Source organism: Marmota marmota, unplaced genomic scaffold, assembly GCF_001458135.2.
Source record: "Marmota marmota marmota unplaced genomic scaffold, marMar, whole genome shotgun sequence".
Taxonomy (NCBI): domain Eukaryota; kingdom Metazoa; phylum Chordata; class Mammalia; order Rodentia; family Sciuridae; genus Marmota; species Marmota marmota.
The window spans coordinates 4,211,776-4,228,666 of NW_025999891.1; the positions used below are offsets into that span (position 1 = coordinate 4,211,776).

The window sequence follows — 16,891 nt, forward strand, 5'->3', positions numbered from 1 at the left end:
TTTTTTTTTTTTTTTTTTTTTTTTTTTTTTTTTTTTTAATTTAATATTTATTTTTTAGTTTTCGGCAGACACAACATCTTTGTTTGTATGTGGTGCTGAGGATCGAACCCGGGCCGCACGCATGCCAGGCGAGCGCGCTACCGATTGAGCCACATCCCCAGCCCTTTGTTTGTTTTTGATAGCAACTCTGACATGCTTCTATTCTAGGATCAATTACATGTATTTTAATATTTCTGGGTTTTCTCCATACTAGGCTGTGAGCTCCTTGAGGGCAAGCTTACGTTTTATTCACCTCTGGACCTTTAGTACTTGAACAGAGCCCAATTCAGGAGGTGCTCAATAAATGTTATTTGAATGTATGAATGAGTCTTTGCTTTTGTGGCTTTTTCATGCTTACATGGTGTGAGTCAGAGAGTGTCTTCTGTCTGTGCAACAAACAAGTCTTAAGGGGAGAAAAAATATCTTCAGTTGTATCATTAGTCATGAATGATGAAAACTAACCTTGATTGAGTGCTTTAGTTAGACAGGCCTCATGCTGAGCTTTCCCACCATGAATGTGGCCTCATTTAACTTATGTCTCACCTACCTCCCAAAATTGACCCTGAACAGTAAGAACCTAGAGCAGCACTCTGAAGCCTTGTCCATTGTCAGCCTTACACTTTTCAGGCCAAAGCAGAAGACAGCATACAATGGTTTCTGAGTTCTGCAGGCCTTTGACCTTGATGAAGAAAAGTGGAGGCCCTACCTGCTATTTTCATTTCTTTTTCCTTTTTAAGCCAGTAAGCATGTGTGAGAGTCAGGGGGAACAACAGATCAGTTGCAGCATACTGAACCTCTTTGTCCTTAGTGGACCCAGAGTAAATGATCCCATGGTTGTCAGCACCACAATTAGAATGGTGTGCCAGGACAGAATCAACTGAACGTGTTGGCACTATCTCCCTTTCCTTCTTTCTTCTGTCTATCCTGAACAGGTTCCCGATGCTATAAAATCTCAGTACCAGTTTCCACCCCCTCTCATTGCACCTGCGGCCATTCGGGACGGGGAACTGATCTGCAATGGGATTCCTGAGGAATCACAGATGCACCTTTTGAACTCTGAGCACTTAGCCACCCAGGCAGAACAGCAAGAGGTGAGTGAAGGCAGAACTGGGATTCTAAATTCAGTCTTCTTTCCGTCTCATCATAGCTGTTATTGGAAGTAGCCTCAGTGTCTGTCATTCCCACTGCACCCCTTCCCTCTCCCCCATAAGCATTGAGTATTCCACAGAGAACCTCTGGCTCAGATCCTAAAGTCAAGTAAGAGAACTACAGAGTCGACTGGTCTGCTCCTCTCCGTCGGTCCCCCAATGCACTGTGAGCCAGGCAAATCTGTATTGTAGAAAGATGAGTAGATCCCTAGAGGGGTTAATTGATAGTGCTGGACACACAGCAGGTGCTAGAGTACTTGCTGAATATTAGTCACAAGGTGAGCCTTAGGGCCAGGGCCAAAACAAGAATCCCAAGCTCTGCTGACCAGGGGTTGCCTGCCAAGTGTACCAACAAGTCTTGCTTGGGAATGGAAATGGAGTCCTATCAGAAGTCAAGCACACCCTTTCTGGGCATTCACATTGGGACCTCTGAAACAGTGCTTGTCAGCTCTGCTGTAGCCCTGGCCACTGTGGCAGGATGGACTGGCGCCTTCTGGGCCTCTCACCCTCCTCTCCTCTCCTCTCCTTCCATTGCAGTGGCTCTGTAGTGTTGTTGCGCTCCAGTGCAGCATATTGAAACATTTATCTGCTAAGCAGATGCCTTCGCATTGGGACTCTGAACAGACAGAGAAGGCTGATATTAAGCCTGTTATTGTGACTGACAGCTCAATCACCACATCCCTGCAAACCGCTGACAAGGCACCTACACCTTCCCACTACCCCTTGTCCTGCCCCTCAGGGATTAGCACCCAGAATTCCCTGAGCTGCTCTCCACCCCACCAGCCCCCAGCCCTAGAGGACATCAGCTGCAGTTCTTGTGTGGAAAAATCCAAGAAAGCCCCTTGTGGGACTACCAACGGGCCAGTGAACACAGAGGTGAAAGCCAATGGCCCCCACCTCTACAGCAGCCCCACTGATTCCACGGACCCCCGGCGACTTCCAGGCGCCAACACCCCCCTACCTGGCCTTTCACATCGGCAAGGCTGGCCTCGGCCCCTCACGCCACCAGCGGCTGGGGGGCTTCAGAATCACACCGTCGGCATCATTGTGAAGACAGAGAATGCCACTGGCCCCAGCTCTTGCCCCCAGAGGAGTTTGGTTTCTGTCCCAAGCCTGCCCCCTTCCATTCCCAGCTCTTGTGCCAGCATTGAGAACACCAGCACTTTGCAAAGAAAGACTGTCCAATCACAGATAGGACCTCCGTTGACAGATTCAAGGCCACTGGGCTCACCCCCAAATGCCACCCGGGTGCTCACTCCCCCCCAAGCAGCAGGAGACGGTATCTTGGCCACAGGAGCCAACCAACGATTCTGCTCACCAGCGCCATCATCAGGTGAGTGCTTCTCAGCCTCCAGTGACTTGGAATAATTTTATGCTTTTCCTGGCAAATAAGACTTAAGATTCTAAAAACACTTATATCCTTATGAATGCTTCAGAGGATTTTAATCTCTACGTTATTTGTCCTCCCCATATTTCTGTTATAGAAGAGGAAGCACGTGTTAACTTGTCCCCGTCTTATAGGTGGGCTTACTTGGGCTCTAAAAGCTTAAGTGATTTCCTTAAGGTAACCTACCAAGGCAGTGGCAGGACTGGAACTACAGCCTGGGTCTCCTGACTCCTTCTCTCACCCTCCAGGCCTAGTCTTCTGCCTGTCTTGTTCCGTCACCTTAGAAGAAGGCAGCATGCTCTCTGGAACCACTGGGGTCAGCCTGAGGTTCTGGGTAACGGCCTCAGTGTTTCATGATCCACATAAGAGACTAAAGCTACGCCTGCTACAGATTCTCAGAGCCAACTCATTTGAGGAACTTCCGTGTCAGGGAAGCAGGGACAGAAAGCAGCACTGCCTTTCAGAGTAGCTGCAAAGTGGGATGCCCGCAGAGGTTGGTCTGGCCCAGAAGCTTGCCCTCAGGCCACATGCCGAAGGGCAGTCTGTTAAGTCTGAACTTGACCCAGTTTGGACCTGCTCTCTCAGCTGTCCCTAGTCAGCACTCAGGACCTCAAGGTTGCTGACCCCAGCATCTGAACCAGGTTTCAGATGCTGCTGGAACCCCCTGTGGTCTCTCCTGTCTGAACTGAAGCTGGCCTCCTAGTCAGCTGGGAGTCTCGGTAACCAGGTGACTGTGATTTCTCTGCATGGGGGCCCCTGGTCCCAGGATGGCCCTACTCAGACTGTTTTCCTGTTTCTCACTGTTTCTTAATACCAGCGTGAATAGATTTTTGCACGGTCTGAATCATACTTCAGCAGGCAGGAGTTGCAAGGGCAAGCATCACTTCTTTTAGAAGCAACAGGGAGGTGGTCATGGCCCAGGGAATGAAGTTACCCCAGCACTTTCCCCAGAGCAGTGGATTGCAATGGTTATCAGTGCTCTGGAAACTCCTGCGTGCCCGGGTGCATTGTCGTTCCATCTGCCCTTCCTCACCACACGTTTTTAGCTCTAGGAGTTCCAGAGCCTATGGGTTGAGAATCAAGAAGGGAACATCACCTTGGGTCCGAAATCCAGACCTGTCTCAGCTGTGGGGGATTGGACCGGTGGGTTTCCCTCAGGCGACGTAAGTAACAGTCTTCCTGCTCCGTCCCCAGATGGCAAGGTCAGCCCCGGCACGTTATCCATAGGAAGCGCTTTAACCGTACCCTCTTTCCCAGCCAACTCTACTGCCATGGTGGACCTCACCAACTCACTTCGAGCATTTATGGATGTCAATGGAGGTGAGTGAGCCAGCTGCTGTGGTAAAGTTGCAGGCAAAATTTAGCTCATCTCAAAGGGAGAAGAAGAGTTGACACATCTCAGAGAGCTAGGATCATGGGGAAGACGAATACCATTTGGGTAGAGGAGTAGGGTAAAAAAGAAGGCTTCTTGAGTGCCTCTAAGTTCAATCCCCAGCACTGGAAAAAAAAAAAAAAGAAAAAAAGGCTTCATCTCCTGTCTCTGTGTTCTATATTTGCACATAACACATAATCCAAGATGAAGGGAAAACAGCTATGCTTAATTGATGAGAAAGAAAAAGATCTTTAGGCAGATCACCTGGACTTGTAGAACAAAACCGGGAGCCTCACTCCCAGAGGAGGGGCCTCGTCTGTGGGAAACTCTAAAGTCAAGGAGAACAGGGACAAATCTTGATCTCTGTGAACAAAGGGTGGGTTGAAAATTCAAGTCTATCAGATATCCAGACCCTCCCCGTAAACAGGCAAATTAGTATGCTTTGCTCTGGCCTTTTAGGACACTTGGCTTGAAATAATCCACCTTACTATAGAAGGCAACTTCACAGGCTACACTGGGGCACTCTCTCACAGTGAATGGCAAGTGAGATGCCCAGCTCTGGAGCCTTGTACCACTCTGTACTCTATTCTGTTTGAGCAAAAATCACTCATCTGGATTTCAGAAATGTTGAACTATTTGCATGACCCTTTACAACTTCCACATTACATTTCCATCTCAGCTGTTTTTTAACCTTTCTCTTTGATTGATAGAAATCGAGATAAATATGCTGGACGAGAAGCTGATCAAGTTTCTGGCCTTGCAGAGAATACATCAGCTTTTCCCCTCCCGGGTCCAGGCTTCACCGGGCAGTGTTGGGACACATCCGCTGACTTCCGGAGGGCACCACACAGAAGGTGTGCATGCACATGCCTGCTACCACACCATCAGATCTTATGATTAACTATCTTGCCTCCCCAGAGAATCAGCTTTTGATAGTCAAAATCTCCTTGTGTACCTTTGGTTAAAACACTGTATGTTTTTTTCTCAGAGCAGGAATGAGATGACAACCACAGCTTGGGGGAGTCACTTACCCAAGTCAGACTTGGGGAAGTCACTCTTTCGTACCAGTCTACTTTGAAACACAGCAAAACAGAGACCACTTCTTAGGGGTATATGTTGTATTCTGTCTGTTCAGTTGCTTCCTAATATTTGAGTTAGAAAGGTTTCCCAAGAGGGAACTTTTGAGTTCAAGGTAAGAAATAGGATAACAGTGAGCAAGCCTCCTAGAAATTCTCAAGTGATAACTCTGCTTGGTTATCTCTGAACATTAGTGCCTTGCTGCTTCAAACAAAGTGTGGTCCCCAGACCAGCAGCATCAGCATCTCATGAGACCATAAAACTGTAAATTGTAGGGGCTGAGGTTGTGGCTCAGTGGCAGAGTGCTTGCCTAACATGCATGAGGCACTGGGTTCGAGCCCCAGCACCACATAAAAATATCTACAACTAAAAGGGAAAAAAAAAAATTAAAAAAACAAACAAACTGTAAATTCTAAGCACAGTTGTAATCCCAGCAATTCAAGACACTTGAGTCAGGAGGATCACAAGTTCTAGACCAACTTTGGAAACTTTTATATATTTTTTTTTCTTTTTAATGTGGTGCTGAGGATCAAACCCAGTGCCTCACCCAGTATGCTCTACAACTAAGCTATAACCCCAGCCCAGCCTCAGAAACTTAGCAAGACCTTGTCTGAAATTTTTTTAAATTTTTTGAAAGGCTGGGGAGTGTGGCTCAGTGGTAGAATGCCCTTGGGTTCAATCCCCAGCATTACAACCAAAAAAAGGGCAAATTGAAGGTCCACATCCCAGACCTACTGAGTCAGAATATGTACTTACCTTCCTGTCTTCCTTCCTTCCTTCCCCTTCCACTCCCTCTCCCTCTTCCTCTGATTGAACGCTAGGCCAGCACTCTACCACTGAACTGTACCCTTAACCCAGAATCTACTTTTGGACAAAATCCACAGGTGATTCATATGCACATTAAAGCTTGAGAAATACTGGTTTATGCTTCCATTTTTCCTTGTTTTCCCTTTAATATAATCTGGAATGTCCCTGATTAGCTAACCAGCAGCCCAGAAGCTTATAGTACTAATATTCTCAAATTCTGTGACCATTTTCAAAGATGGTCCTTATCCCATGTTGGAAATGATGTGAATTGGGAAGGAATACTTTATCCTAAGTGTTCAATGTGTTTGGGAACATGAATCATTCACTGGGACTTTCTCTAGGCCACAAGCTAAAAGTCCAGGTTTTATTCATGTTTGGGTCACAGGTTCTGAGTTTCTGAATGACCCTATCCTTGTTTGTCTTGCAGTGCAAAGAAAGGAAGTACAGGCCCGAGCTGTGTTCTACCCCCTCTTAGGGTTGGGAGGAGCTGTGAACATGTGCTATCGAACCCTCTACATCGGGACAGGTAAGCCAGCCTGGAAGCGGGAGAGGCACTGGATCTATTCAGTCCTAACACTCTTACCAGCAAGCTAGAAAGGGGTGATGGAAGCCTTTTTCCAGAGTTGATGGGTAACCCAGTGGATATCCAGACAAGAGTGACTTAGGAAACAAAATAATCAGGTGCTTCTCTCTGTGTTTGTCCCTTTTGCTTTGTCTGTCCCCATTGTGGCCTTATCAGGGATGGGAATTAGCTCTGACTACTACTCAGTCATCTGAAACTCTGCCAGGAAAGATGCAAGCAGAGGGCAAATGCCTGTCCCTGGGTGTCTTTGAAAAATGATAGGCTCACACTAAGTCTTCAGTTAGCCTTGCATCTGGTACAGAAGTACAGATTCGCTCTCAGCCTACAAATTTCCTGAGATATGATTATTATTATTATTATTTTAAGGCTCTGCACCTCCATGTTATGTTTTCATGGAAGTATCCCATCCTCTAGTAACTCAGGTTCTGAGTAGTCTCAGTCCTAAGCAGTTATTGTTGAGCAGGAGTTTGGAAAAGACATTAGCTTTTGTCCAAAAACACAAAGTGGTACACACCTGTAATCCCAGTGACTTGAGAGGCTGAGGCAGGAAAATCACGAGTTCAAAGCCAGTCTCAGCAACTTAGACCCCATCTCAAAAAATAAAAAGAGCTGGGTGCTGTAATACATACCTGTAATCACAGCAGCTCAGGAGGCTAAGGCAGGAAGATCATGAGTTCAAAGGCAGCCTCGGAAAAAAATGCGAGACACCAAGCAACTCAGTGAGATCTTGTCTCTAAATAAAATATAAAATAGGGCTTGGGGTATGGCTCAGTGGTTGAGTGCCCCTGGTTTAATCCTCGTACCCTAAATAAATAAATATGAATTAATAGATATATAAATGAAGCTGGGACATAGCTTACCTGTAAAATGTGAATCTCTCCCCCTCCCTCCCTCACCTCTTCCACATTCCCTACACATACACCTTATAATCTGTTTTCTGCCTTCCTTTTCCTCTACTTCTGTCACCTTGCAGGAGCTGACATGGATGTGTGCCTTACAAACTATGGTCACTGTAACTACGTGTCCGGGAAACATGCCTGCATATTCTACGATGAGGTGAGGGGTGGCGATGGGGTGGGAGGGAACCTGAGGCCTTTCCCTGGTACTGGGTTTTGGTTCAATGCCCTGAGAAGAAGGGAAGAGGGTTGGGAGTCCTTTTCTTCCCTGTCATTCCTGGAGAAATCTTGGTATAAAAAAGCATCCTACCATGGCTACCAGCTTCCAGGAGCAGGGTTATCATTTCTGCTAAGTTACTCTTAGGTGTAGGGGAAGGGACTAACAGAAGGAAGGCAAGCTCTGTGGATGTGTCCCTATGAGATCATCATGATGAATATCTTACCAACAGGAGCCAGTGTTGAGGAGACAGAGAAAAGGAATAGTGGGAGAATAAGGGGGTATGGGACACTAGGAAGGCTCAGTAGAGCAGTATGGCCTCCATATATATGTTCTCTCTCTCCCCTTAGTCACAGGCCCCACACAGCTGACCATACATCTATCTTCCCTCCTCCTCAGAATACCAAACATTATGAGCTGTTAAACTACAGTGAGCATGGGACAACAGTGGACAATGTGCTGTATTCATGTGACTTCTCTGAGAAGACCCCGCCAACCCCCCCAAGCAGTATTGTTGCCAAAGTGCAGAGTGTCATCAGTAAGTTGGAGCAGAGGCCTGTGGCCACAAAGCTAAGGCCCCATTCACAGTGGTTCTGCCATGCTGCCAGTGACCTTCAGTCTCTTGCCTTCCCAGTCCTAGTGGCCAAGCTCTCCTTGCTGGTGGGCCCAGGGAAGGCCACGGAGAAGCAAGTGCTGAGCACCCACATGTGTATACAGACCTCTTTGGATACTTCAGACTTCTCCAGCCCTTTCTGAGTATCCCTCACCCCTAGTCATGTAGCAGTTGGAATGGGGAGATGTGGGGGCCCAATCCTGGCATAAAGCCCAGATGAACAGCTGTTCAGTGTACCTCTCCTGTGACCATCCCCCTTTTTCCCAGGGCGCCGCCGCCACCAGAAACAGGATGAAGAGCCAAGTGAAGAGGCAGCCATGATGAGTTCCCAGGCCCAGGGGCCACCGCAGAGACCCTGCAATTGCAAAGCCAGCAGCTCAAGCTTGATTGGGGGCAGTGGGGCCGGCTGGGAGGGCACGGCCTTACTGCACCATGGCAGCTACATCAAGCTGGGCTGCCTGCAGTTTGTCTTCAGCATCACTGAGTTTGCGACCAAACAGCCCAAAGGCGATGCCAGCCTGCTGCAGGATGGGGTCTTGGCTGAGAAGTTGTCTCTCAAGCCCCACCAGGGCCCTGTGCTGCGCTCCAACTCCGTTCCCTAGGGCTGGTGACTACCCTGCCACCAGCCTATATACCCACCCAAGACTCCTGCAATGCAAAAATGTACACAAACCAAGCCCGGGTGTTTTCTATACTCTACCAGAAACCCTTCAACTACAATCTTTGCATGAAATGAAGAAAACCTTTTGACTTTTTTAAAAATCCTTTTTCTTTTCTCAAGTTCTAGGGGGCATTTGCACATATATTTGTACTCAACATTTCATGGGAAAGCGGCAGACCCGAGCTGAGGAACAGCGTGGGCAGGGAGGGGAAGATCCATGGTCTGGACACTTCCTCCAATATAAACCCTTCCCCCACTTCCTGCTCCCTCCCCCTCGCCCGCCGTTGTAAAATAATCAGAAACTTGTTCTATTTTGTGGCAGTGACAATAGTTTTATATTAAAAGAAAAAATACAGTTTTCATACAGCAAAATCTATACAATATCATTGTTTTATTTAATATAAAGATCGCTACCCACCCTCTTTCCATGGTTCCCACCCTCCAAGTTATTTTCCCTTTCTGCAGCGGTTGCACTACAGGTAGCTACTGTGTATTATGGATAAATGAGAAATGAATTCTTTTTCTTGCTGTCCATCTATTTTATTTCAAATAAGGAAAAGTGTATTTGGATTTTGTGTAAATACATCTAGTGATGACATTTTTTCAATGTTTTTAAAAACTGTGTACAGTACTACATGTGGTAGAGCGTTTTCTCAAATTGTCTATTGTAGCAAAAATGTTTTTGTCGTAAACCTGTTTTGTCTCCTTTTTTTTGTTCTCTTGCCACTTCTCTCCTTTTCCTCCCACCCCTGGCTCCCTCCTCTCCTCCCACCCCCACAACTAGTACCAATGTACATAGTAATTGTAATGTTTTAGACTTTACAGAAACTTTCCTGTATTCTGTATATAAAAAAACAAAAATATTTCAAATTATGTTTTCTGCCTGTCTGTCCTACCTGTCATCTCCCTCAGAGGGGACCCTCCCTGAGATCTGGGCCCAATATATAGGGGACCCTTAGAATAGGTCTCTTCCTCAGATACTCCCCCAAGAGAAGCCTAGGGGAGAGGGGTGGTGTTGGAAAAGAATGAGCCTAAGTGGGGTGGAGGGCAAAGGAAGGGTAGGAGTGCATCTGCTAAGGGAGTGTCATTTCTTTGGAGAACCCTAATATAGAATTTGGTCTGTAGAGTCTGCTATGCCACTTCTGTGTGGCATATGATCCCAACTTGACAACTGTTGTTCCCATCAGAAGGCAAGTCTGCTAATTATCTTAATTCTAAAGCCTTGGGGACACCCTCATGAAAGCAAATCTTTCTGTCCTTCTCCAGACCTTAGTGAGAGACTCCCCAGGAAGGTCTTCCTGAGGACAGTCTCCTCAAGGACACCTGTCATTCCAGCACTGATTGAGTAGGTGGTGCCTATCTGTGTATCAGTGGGTTTTTTTCCCCCCTGGGGGTTAGAGAACAAACAAACAACATCTGTAATTGTACTGAGTCCAAAGTGCAGAAGATCTCTGGACTCAAGTCTGTCCTTGTTCCCATTTGTTTTGGCTCTGCCACTGCACCCCTGTTACAATGGGCTTCTTGAACTCTAAGGACAGAAGCTTTATATTCTGCTCAGTATTTAAAATACTTCAAAATTATGTTTCCTGCCTGTCATTTCCCTGAGAGGGGACCCTCCCTGAGATTTTGGTATACTGTAAGTATACATAAGGCTTTCTCAGACAAGGTCCTGCCAAATTACCTGGCCAGGAGTGCCCTTACCCATACCTGCCTAGATGTCCCTGCCCACCTTTACCATCCTTAGTGTCTTAGTGTTTCTACCCTCTGTGAGAACTAGTCCAGAGACATCTCCTGAAGAGCAGTAACATGTTTTACTATCTTTTTGCTTCCCTTCAGAAGTGGTTTGGGGTAGGGGAATATAGAAAAATGATTGAGTGAATCCTGGCAGTCAACTGCTAGTGCCACCTTGAGTACTGTTCCCTTTCTGGGCTGTGTGGGAAGGATAGGGAAGAATCCGATAGGCTGAATGTGTGGATGAGACATTGAATGATTTGTTCATTGAAGGAAAAGGCGTGTAGACAGCCCATTCATGTCTCTAGAAGGGAGGGACTCTGCTACATATTCACACCTAGAGTAAACAGATGCTCATTCAAACAGCGTTGGTGGAGATTGCAGATGCATGCACAGGCCTGGAGGGACTCTGCCTGAATGGGCACAGACGCCCACGAAGTATTTCACAGGATCCAGAGGCACCCACACAACTGAAGGGTGACCCCAAGGCCCTTGGGCATATACACACATATTAGTCATTCACACACCCACAGACATTGCAGATGCTTGTATATCTCTAACGGGCACACACCTAGGGGGCGCTCCCCGGGCCCAGATGTATGAAAGCAGCTCCAAGGTGTTCACAAAGGCACACCGCCAAAGGACGCAGACGCACGCCTAGGGGGCGCTCGCAGGGCCACGCGCACACGCACGCACACACACCCTTGCCCAGCCTCCAGCTGCCTCCGCTGAGGCGCGCTGTGCCCTTCCAGGCCCAGGCCAGGAAGGGCCGCAGCTTCAGGGCAGCGTTTGGGGTGGAGCGGAGCCTGGCAGGAGTCGGCCGCGCGGTCGGAATGGAGGCACTGCTGCTAGGCGCCGGGCTGGTGCTGGGAGCCTATGTGCTAATCTACTATAACCTAGTGAAGGCCCCGCCGTGCGGCGGCATCGGCAGTCTGCGCGGCCGCACGGCCGTGGTCACGGGTGAGTGCCGGGATGAGTGCGGCGTGCGGGTGGTGGGAGGCCGCCGCTGCGGGGCAGCAGCCCGCGGGGCTCAGCTGGCTCCCGCCCGCCGCCTGCAGGATCCAACAGCGGCATCGGGAAGATGACGGCGCTGGAGCTGGCGCGCAGGGGAGCGCGCGTGGTGCTGGCCTGCCGCAGCCGGGAGCGCGGGGAGGCAGCCGCCTTCGACCTCCGTCAGGTGAGGGAAAGCCGGAGCAGATGGGACGGGAACCAGGCTCGAGGGATCCAGTTCCTGAAAGAGCTGCTCAGTTCATGAAGTATGGAAGAGGGGGCAGTGCTCTGGTCAGAAAAGGAAGGAGACCACAACTAAGTTGTTGGGGAGCCTTCCTGTAAAGGAAGAAATTGCTCATCTAAGATGTTTTAGGATCAGTGGGAGTTAGGTTAATGAAGAGCAGTAGGAAAGGGAATGGCAGGGGAACCACATATGCAAATTGGGCCCTGAAGCTAGAGTATCATTTGAGAAACTGGAAAAAAAAGGGAGAGAGAGAGATTTAATGAGGCTGAAGCACAACCTTTGAGGAAGAGGCAACATGAAGGGGCTCTGAGCCAGGGCCAGTTTCTAGAGCCCTTACACATTACATTGAGGAGTTTGAACTTTTAGGATGGGCAGCTGAGATCAATAAACAGATCTCAGTAGGCTCTGATAGAAAAGTGGCCTTTTAAAATGAAACCTTTGTGACTGTGTGGTGCAAGAGTGAGTAATAAAAAAACCAATGAAAAGTCTGTTACAGATTTTAGGGTAAGTGATAATGGGGAAAGGGGACATACTAGCAAATACCTACACAGTACTGACTGTGGGTATTTTACAAATGTTAACTTATTTAATCTTCACAACAATTCTATGGAATGGGTATTATTATTATTATTATTATTCCCATTTTAAAGTGAGAAAACTGAGGCCCGGAAAGATTTAAGTATCTTGCCAAAGGTCACACTTTAGTAAGAGGCAGTCAGGATTTGAATCCATTACCCATTACACTTTAATACAAGTTGCTTTTACCATTTTTTTTTTTTTTTTTGTGGTGCTAGGGATTGAACCCAGAGCCTTGTGCATGCGAGGCAAACACTCTACCAACTGAGCTGTATCCCCAGCTCCATTACACTGTGATACATAAGGGCAGATTTCAATAGTAACAGGAGATGGACTCTTAGAATTAGGTGCCTGGGGAAAGGGAAAAGGAGGGAAGTACCTGGTGACAATCTGAGCCCTTGCCACTCCACAGGAGAGTGAGAACAATGAGGTTATCTTCATGGCCTTGGACTTGGCCAGTCTAGCCTCGGTGCGGGCCTTTGCCACTGCCTTCCTGAGGTCTGAGCCACGGCTGGACATCCTCATCCACAATGCCGGTGAGGGGCTGCAGGCCCTGTAGGGGGGTGGGGGGTGGCCAGGGGCAGTTGCCCCCTCCAGTTGGGCCCTGCCAGGGGCCAGTAGACACATGGGAAGGTTGCCCCTATTTCCATCTCACAGACTGGGATGCTGAGACCTGCCAGGCTCCTTCTGGAGCAGCTACTCACACCTAGCCCCTACCCCAGGGATCAGTTCCTGTGGCCGAACCCGAGAAACCTTTAATTTGTTGCTGCGGGTGAACCACATTGGCCCCTTCCTGCTGACACATCTGCTGCTCCCTCGCCTGAAGACATGCGCCCCTAGCCGTGTGGTGGTGGTATCCTCAGCTGCCCACCAGCGTGGACACCTTGACTTCACACGCCTGGACCGCCCAGTGGTGGGCTGGCAGCAGGAGCTGCGGGCATATGCCGACAGTAAGCTGGCCAACGTACTGTTTGCCCGAGAGCTCGCCACCCAGCTTGAGGGCACTGGTGTCACCTGCTATGCAGCCCACCCAGGTAAGGCCTGGCTCTTTGCTATTTCCCCTTCTCCCTTCATTGGCCCCATCCTGAACTTCCCTAACCTCCCACTGAATCACAGAATCTCAGAGCAGGAAAGAAGCATAGTTCAAGGAGGAGACCTCTTCCTTGCTAATCATGGAACTAGGCTCTCCCCCAAGTGGGTTCTTCCTGTCATGCCTCAAGCACTGACACTGACTGCTGGATAGCGTGTGACAAGAATAAGACCTGGGATCTTACCCCACCGGGGCACTGATACTGATTAAACTGAGCATAACGTGATGCTTATGATAGCTAATAATAACCTCCTCATTCATTCAAGGAGCATTTACTGAGTACCTGCTGCTACGTATCAGGCATTATTCATGACACTGAGGATATAACAGTGAACAAAACACAGACATTGGGCTGGGGTATAACTCAGTGGTAGGGACACATACCAATGGCAGGTGGGTGATAAAATACTATAGGGAAAGGGAGTAGTATAACTGTGAATAAATTCATCCTATTCATTCTATTTTTAATTTTTAAAATTTTAAAAATAAATTTAAATTTATTTTTAAATTTATTTTGTGTGTGTGTGTGTGTGTGTGTGTGTGTGGTTGTAGATAGACAGCATGCTTTTATTTTATTTATTTTTATGTGGTAGGGATCGAACTCAGTGCCTCACACATGGTAAGCAAGTGCTCTGCCACTGAGCTACAGCCCCAGCCCCAAATTTTTTAATTATTTAATTTTTAATACTGGGGATTGAACACAGGGACTCAATCTATCTTTCCTTTTCTATATCCCAAAATTCCTATCTTCCTCTCCCCACAGACCTGCAACACAATAAGCAGCCCACCCCATGTCCTTGGCTCCTGCCCTTGACCTTGCCTGCAAAAAAGGACATGGGGTAAAGATCAAATGCTGGAGAAGCTGGCTCAAAATTGTATGACTCCCCTGACTGCACCTACAGTCCAGCCCCCAGCAACCACCCCTCTGTAAATATTAACACCCCACACCAAGGGTTAAAAAAACTATCTCTCCACATGGAGAGGGTCACATGTCCCTTCAATGTGAATTCATTGCGTTACCCCAAAAGCTTCTCACCATCAATATGGCCACATTTTCCTTCGCACTCTCAGGATAGCTGCATTCTCCCCTGAATGTGTGTTTCTTACTTTTCTTGAGAAAGCCCATATTTCTCCGAAGAATGTTTATCTGCTTTCCTAAATAAATCTGTTGATGTCTAGAAGAAAAAAGAAAAAAGCTATAGGGAAAAATAAAAAAGGGTATGGGGAATATAGAATGCCAGAAGGTCCTATTTTATCAATTGCAATCAATGAAGACATCTGACAATGTGACATTTGAAGTGAGACACACCTATAAACCCAGTGACTGAGGAGGCTGAGGCAGGAGGATGTTGGCAAGTTTTAGGCCAGCCTCAGCAATTTAGCAGGACCTTGCCTTAAAATAAAAATGGCTGGGGATATAGCTCAGTGGTAGAATACCCCTGGGGTCAATCCCCAGTACTACAAAAAGAATTAAAAAAAAAAAAAAAGAAGAAGAAGAAGAAGAAAGAAAAGAAAGCCAGACATGGTGATGCATGCCTGTAATCCCAGTGTCTCAGGAGGCTGAGGCAGGAGAATCGAAAGTTCAAAGCCAGCCTTAGCAATTTAACTTTTACTCTAGATGAGTTAATTGATCAATAGATTTAGAGAATAGGTTATATGGGCATAGTGATGCACGCCTGTAATCCAATTGACTCGGGAAACTGAGGCAGGAGGATCTGAGTTGAAAGCCAGCCCCAGCAACTTAGCAAGAACATGTCTCAAAATAAAATGTAAAAGAGGGACATGGCTGGGGATATGGCTCAGTAGTTAAGAACCCCTGGGTTCAATCCCTGGTGCCAAAAGAGAGAGAGAGACTAGGTTATACCTGGATAGTAAGAGCCGTCCTACTGATACTGCCAGACTGCATATTAGATAATCATTGCTTAAGGCATATTAGTAGTTATAATAGTGATAATAAGCATATTCATAACTAGCCTTCATTAAGCTTTTATTAAGCTTTTAAACTTCCTATCTCTGATGCCCAAACTTCATATCCTTAATGTCCAAAACAGTGCCTGATATACCATAGGTACTTAATAAATGCTGGTTAAACAAGGGAATGGGGCTTGAGCTATTAAGAGAGAGAGCCTGGGAGGCAGGAGAGAGAGCCTGGGAGGCAGGAGACAGAGCATGACCAAATCTGGGAGAGGGGCATATGCAGTTTGGATGGATAGAAGGAGGTGTCTTATTGGGAACTGAGTGAACTCACCTGGGGGCCCCTGAATGCCTGGTAGGTACTACCCTGTTTTCCCTGAAATGGGATTCTGTCCCCGGTTCCCTTCTAGCTCTGTTTAACTGCTCTTACATCATCCTTCCTTTCTACTCACAGGGCCTGTGAACTCAGAACTATTCCTGCGCCATGTTCCTGGATGGCTGCATCCACTTTTGCGCCCACTAGCTTGGCTGGTACTCCGGGCACCCAAAGGAGGTGCCCAGACTCCCCTGTACTGTGCTCTACAAGAGGGCATCGAGCCCCTCAGTGGAAGATACTTTGCCAACTGCCATGTGGAGGAGGTGCTCCCAGCTGCCCGAGATGACCGGATAGCCCAGCGACTGTGGGAGGCCAGCATGAGGCTGGCAGGGCTTAGGCCTGGGGAGAATGATGAACCTGATGAAGAGCTCCAACCTGAGGACCCAGGGGCCCCATGTTCTCCAAACACTCCCCACCCTGAGGAGCCCACAGCTTCTGAACCTTTCCCTGGCCCTCGGAATTCACCAGACTTGTCTAAGGTTACACATCGAATTCAGGTTAAAACTGAGCCTGAACCCCAAGTCTCCTAACCCCCACACTTGGATGCTTTCCATGGCACTTCCTGACGCTGAAAACCTCAGCGGTGTGCCAGCCCATGCCCTGGGCACTGAGGGGTTTTCCACTTTTACCTTTATGGTTACTTTCTGGAGCCTCTAAGTGTATCCAGGACAGCTCTTTTCCTGGTAGAAGGAAATAATGGATGAATACTTCTTCCTGAGAGGGACCGTAGCCCCAATTCAGGGGTGGAAAGTAATGTGCCAGGAACGGCTTCTCAGGCCCTACCCTGAGTGGTTCTGATCAGTTCTCGGGCCAGGCCAGGCAATTTGTAATTTAATGCACTGCCCAAAGCTGAGAAGTACTGAACCATCTAGCTGGGTAGTTAAATTACCTTCATTTTACAGAAACGGGATTAGGTTCCCCAGCGAAGGACGGACTCACGGTCTCAGCTAGTAAGAAGGAGTAACGGGTGAACCCAGGGGTCTGACACCAGGGCCGACTGCTGTAAGGTGCGTGACGGGAGGTGGGCCAGGACTGCGCAGTCGTAACCAGGTGCCCCCGAGGGAGTAAGCGGGATGCCTTCCGGGGTGCTTTGGGGCTGGGCCCCGCCATCTGGAGCCCCCTGTAATAAAGCGAGTTGACTGCCAAGGCTCGCGGCTGGCTCCTGCCTCT

At 48.0% G+C, this 16,891-nt stretch overlaps 2 protein-coding genes and 1 long non-coding RNA gene across 8 annotated transcripts in view; 2 read left to right on the forward strand and 1 right to left on the reverse strand.

Annotated features, from left to right (window-relative positions):
- Positions 1-9,673, forward strand: part of Phf12 (PHD finger protein 12) — a 44,391-nt gene extending 34,718 nt beyond the window's left edge. For 4 of the 6 annotated variants that reach the window (XM_015501081.2, XM_015501083.2, XM_048793864.1 and 1 more), the window contains 8 exons: positions 972-1,130; positions 1,725-2,520; positions 3,769-3,894; positions 4,657-4,800; positions 6,258-6,356; positions 7,387-7,469; positions 7,926-8,064; positions 8,407-9,673. In XM_015501081.2, coding sequence (XP_015356567.1) covers positions 972-1,130; positions 1,725-2,520; positions 3,769-3,894; positions 4,657-4,800; positions 6,258-6,356; positions 7,387-7,469; positions 7,926-8,064; positions 8,407-8,741 — 1,881 coding nt within the window. In that variant the 3' untranslated portion in view covers positions 8,742-9,673. Of the gene's footprint in view, positions 1-971; positions 1,131-1,724; positions 2,521-2,822; positions 3,068-3,620; positions 3,895-4,656; positions 4,801-6,257; positions 6,357-7,386; positions 7,470-7,925; positions 8,065-8,406 lie in introns of those variants that run through there. The other 2 variants (XM_048793865.1, XM_015501084.2) reach the window with 2 other exon arrangements.
- Positions 9,416-14,787, reverse strand: LOC125613525. Its single transcript, XR_007344054.1, has 2 exons — positions 14,468-14,787; positions 9,416-11,809 (listed from the first exon to the last, which is right to left on the reverse strand). It is a non-coding gene; the product is annotated as an uncharacterized LOC125613525 (long non-coding RNA).
- On the forward strand, positions 11,355-16,867 carry Dhrs13 (dehydrogenase/reductase 13). The gene is made up of 5 exons (XM_015501093.2): positions 11,355-11,491; positions 11,590-11,708; positions 12,754-12,877; positions 13,064-13,375; positions 15,800-16,867. Exons 1-5 carry the CDS (start codon positions 11,365-11,367, stop codon positions 16,249-16,251), a joined length of 1,134 nt encoding a protein of 377 aa, XP_015356579.1. The 5' UTR covers positions 11,355-11,364; the 3' UTR covers positions 16,252-16,867.
- Positions 16,868-16,891: the final 24 nt, after the last annotated feature.

What these genes read in the sequence shown, in the direction of transcription:
- Dhrs13 (XM_015501093.2), top strand. Translation starts at nt 11,365, where the DNA reads ATGGAGGCACTGCTGCTAGGCGCCGGGCTGGTGCTGGGAGCCTATGTG. An exon ending in CCGCCTTCGACCTCCGTCAG is followed by an intron (nt 11,709 to 12,753) that starts GTGAGGGAAAGC and finishes GCCACTCCACAG; the next exon opens with GAGAGTGAGAACAATGAGGT. An exon ending in CTGCTATGCAGCCCACCCAG is followed by an intron (nt 13,376 to 15,799) that starts GTAAGGCCTGGC and finishes TTCTACTCACAG; the next exon opens with GGCCTGTGAACTCAGAACTA.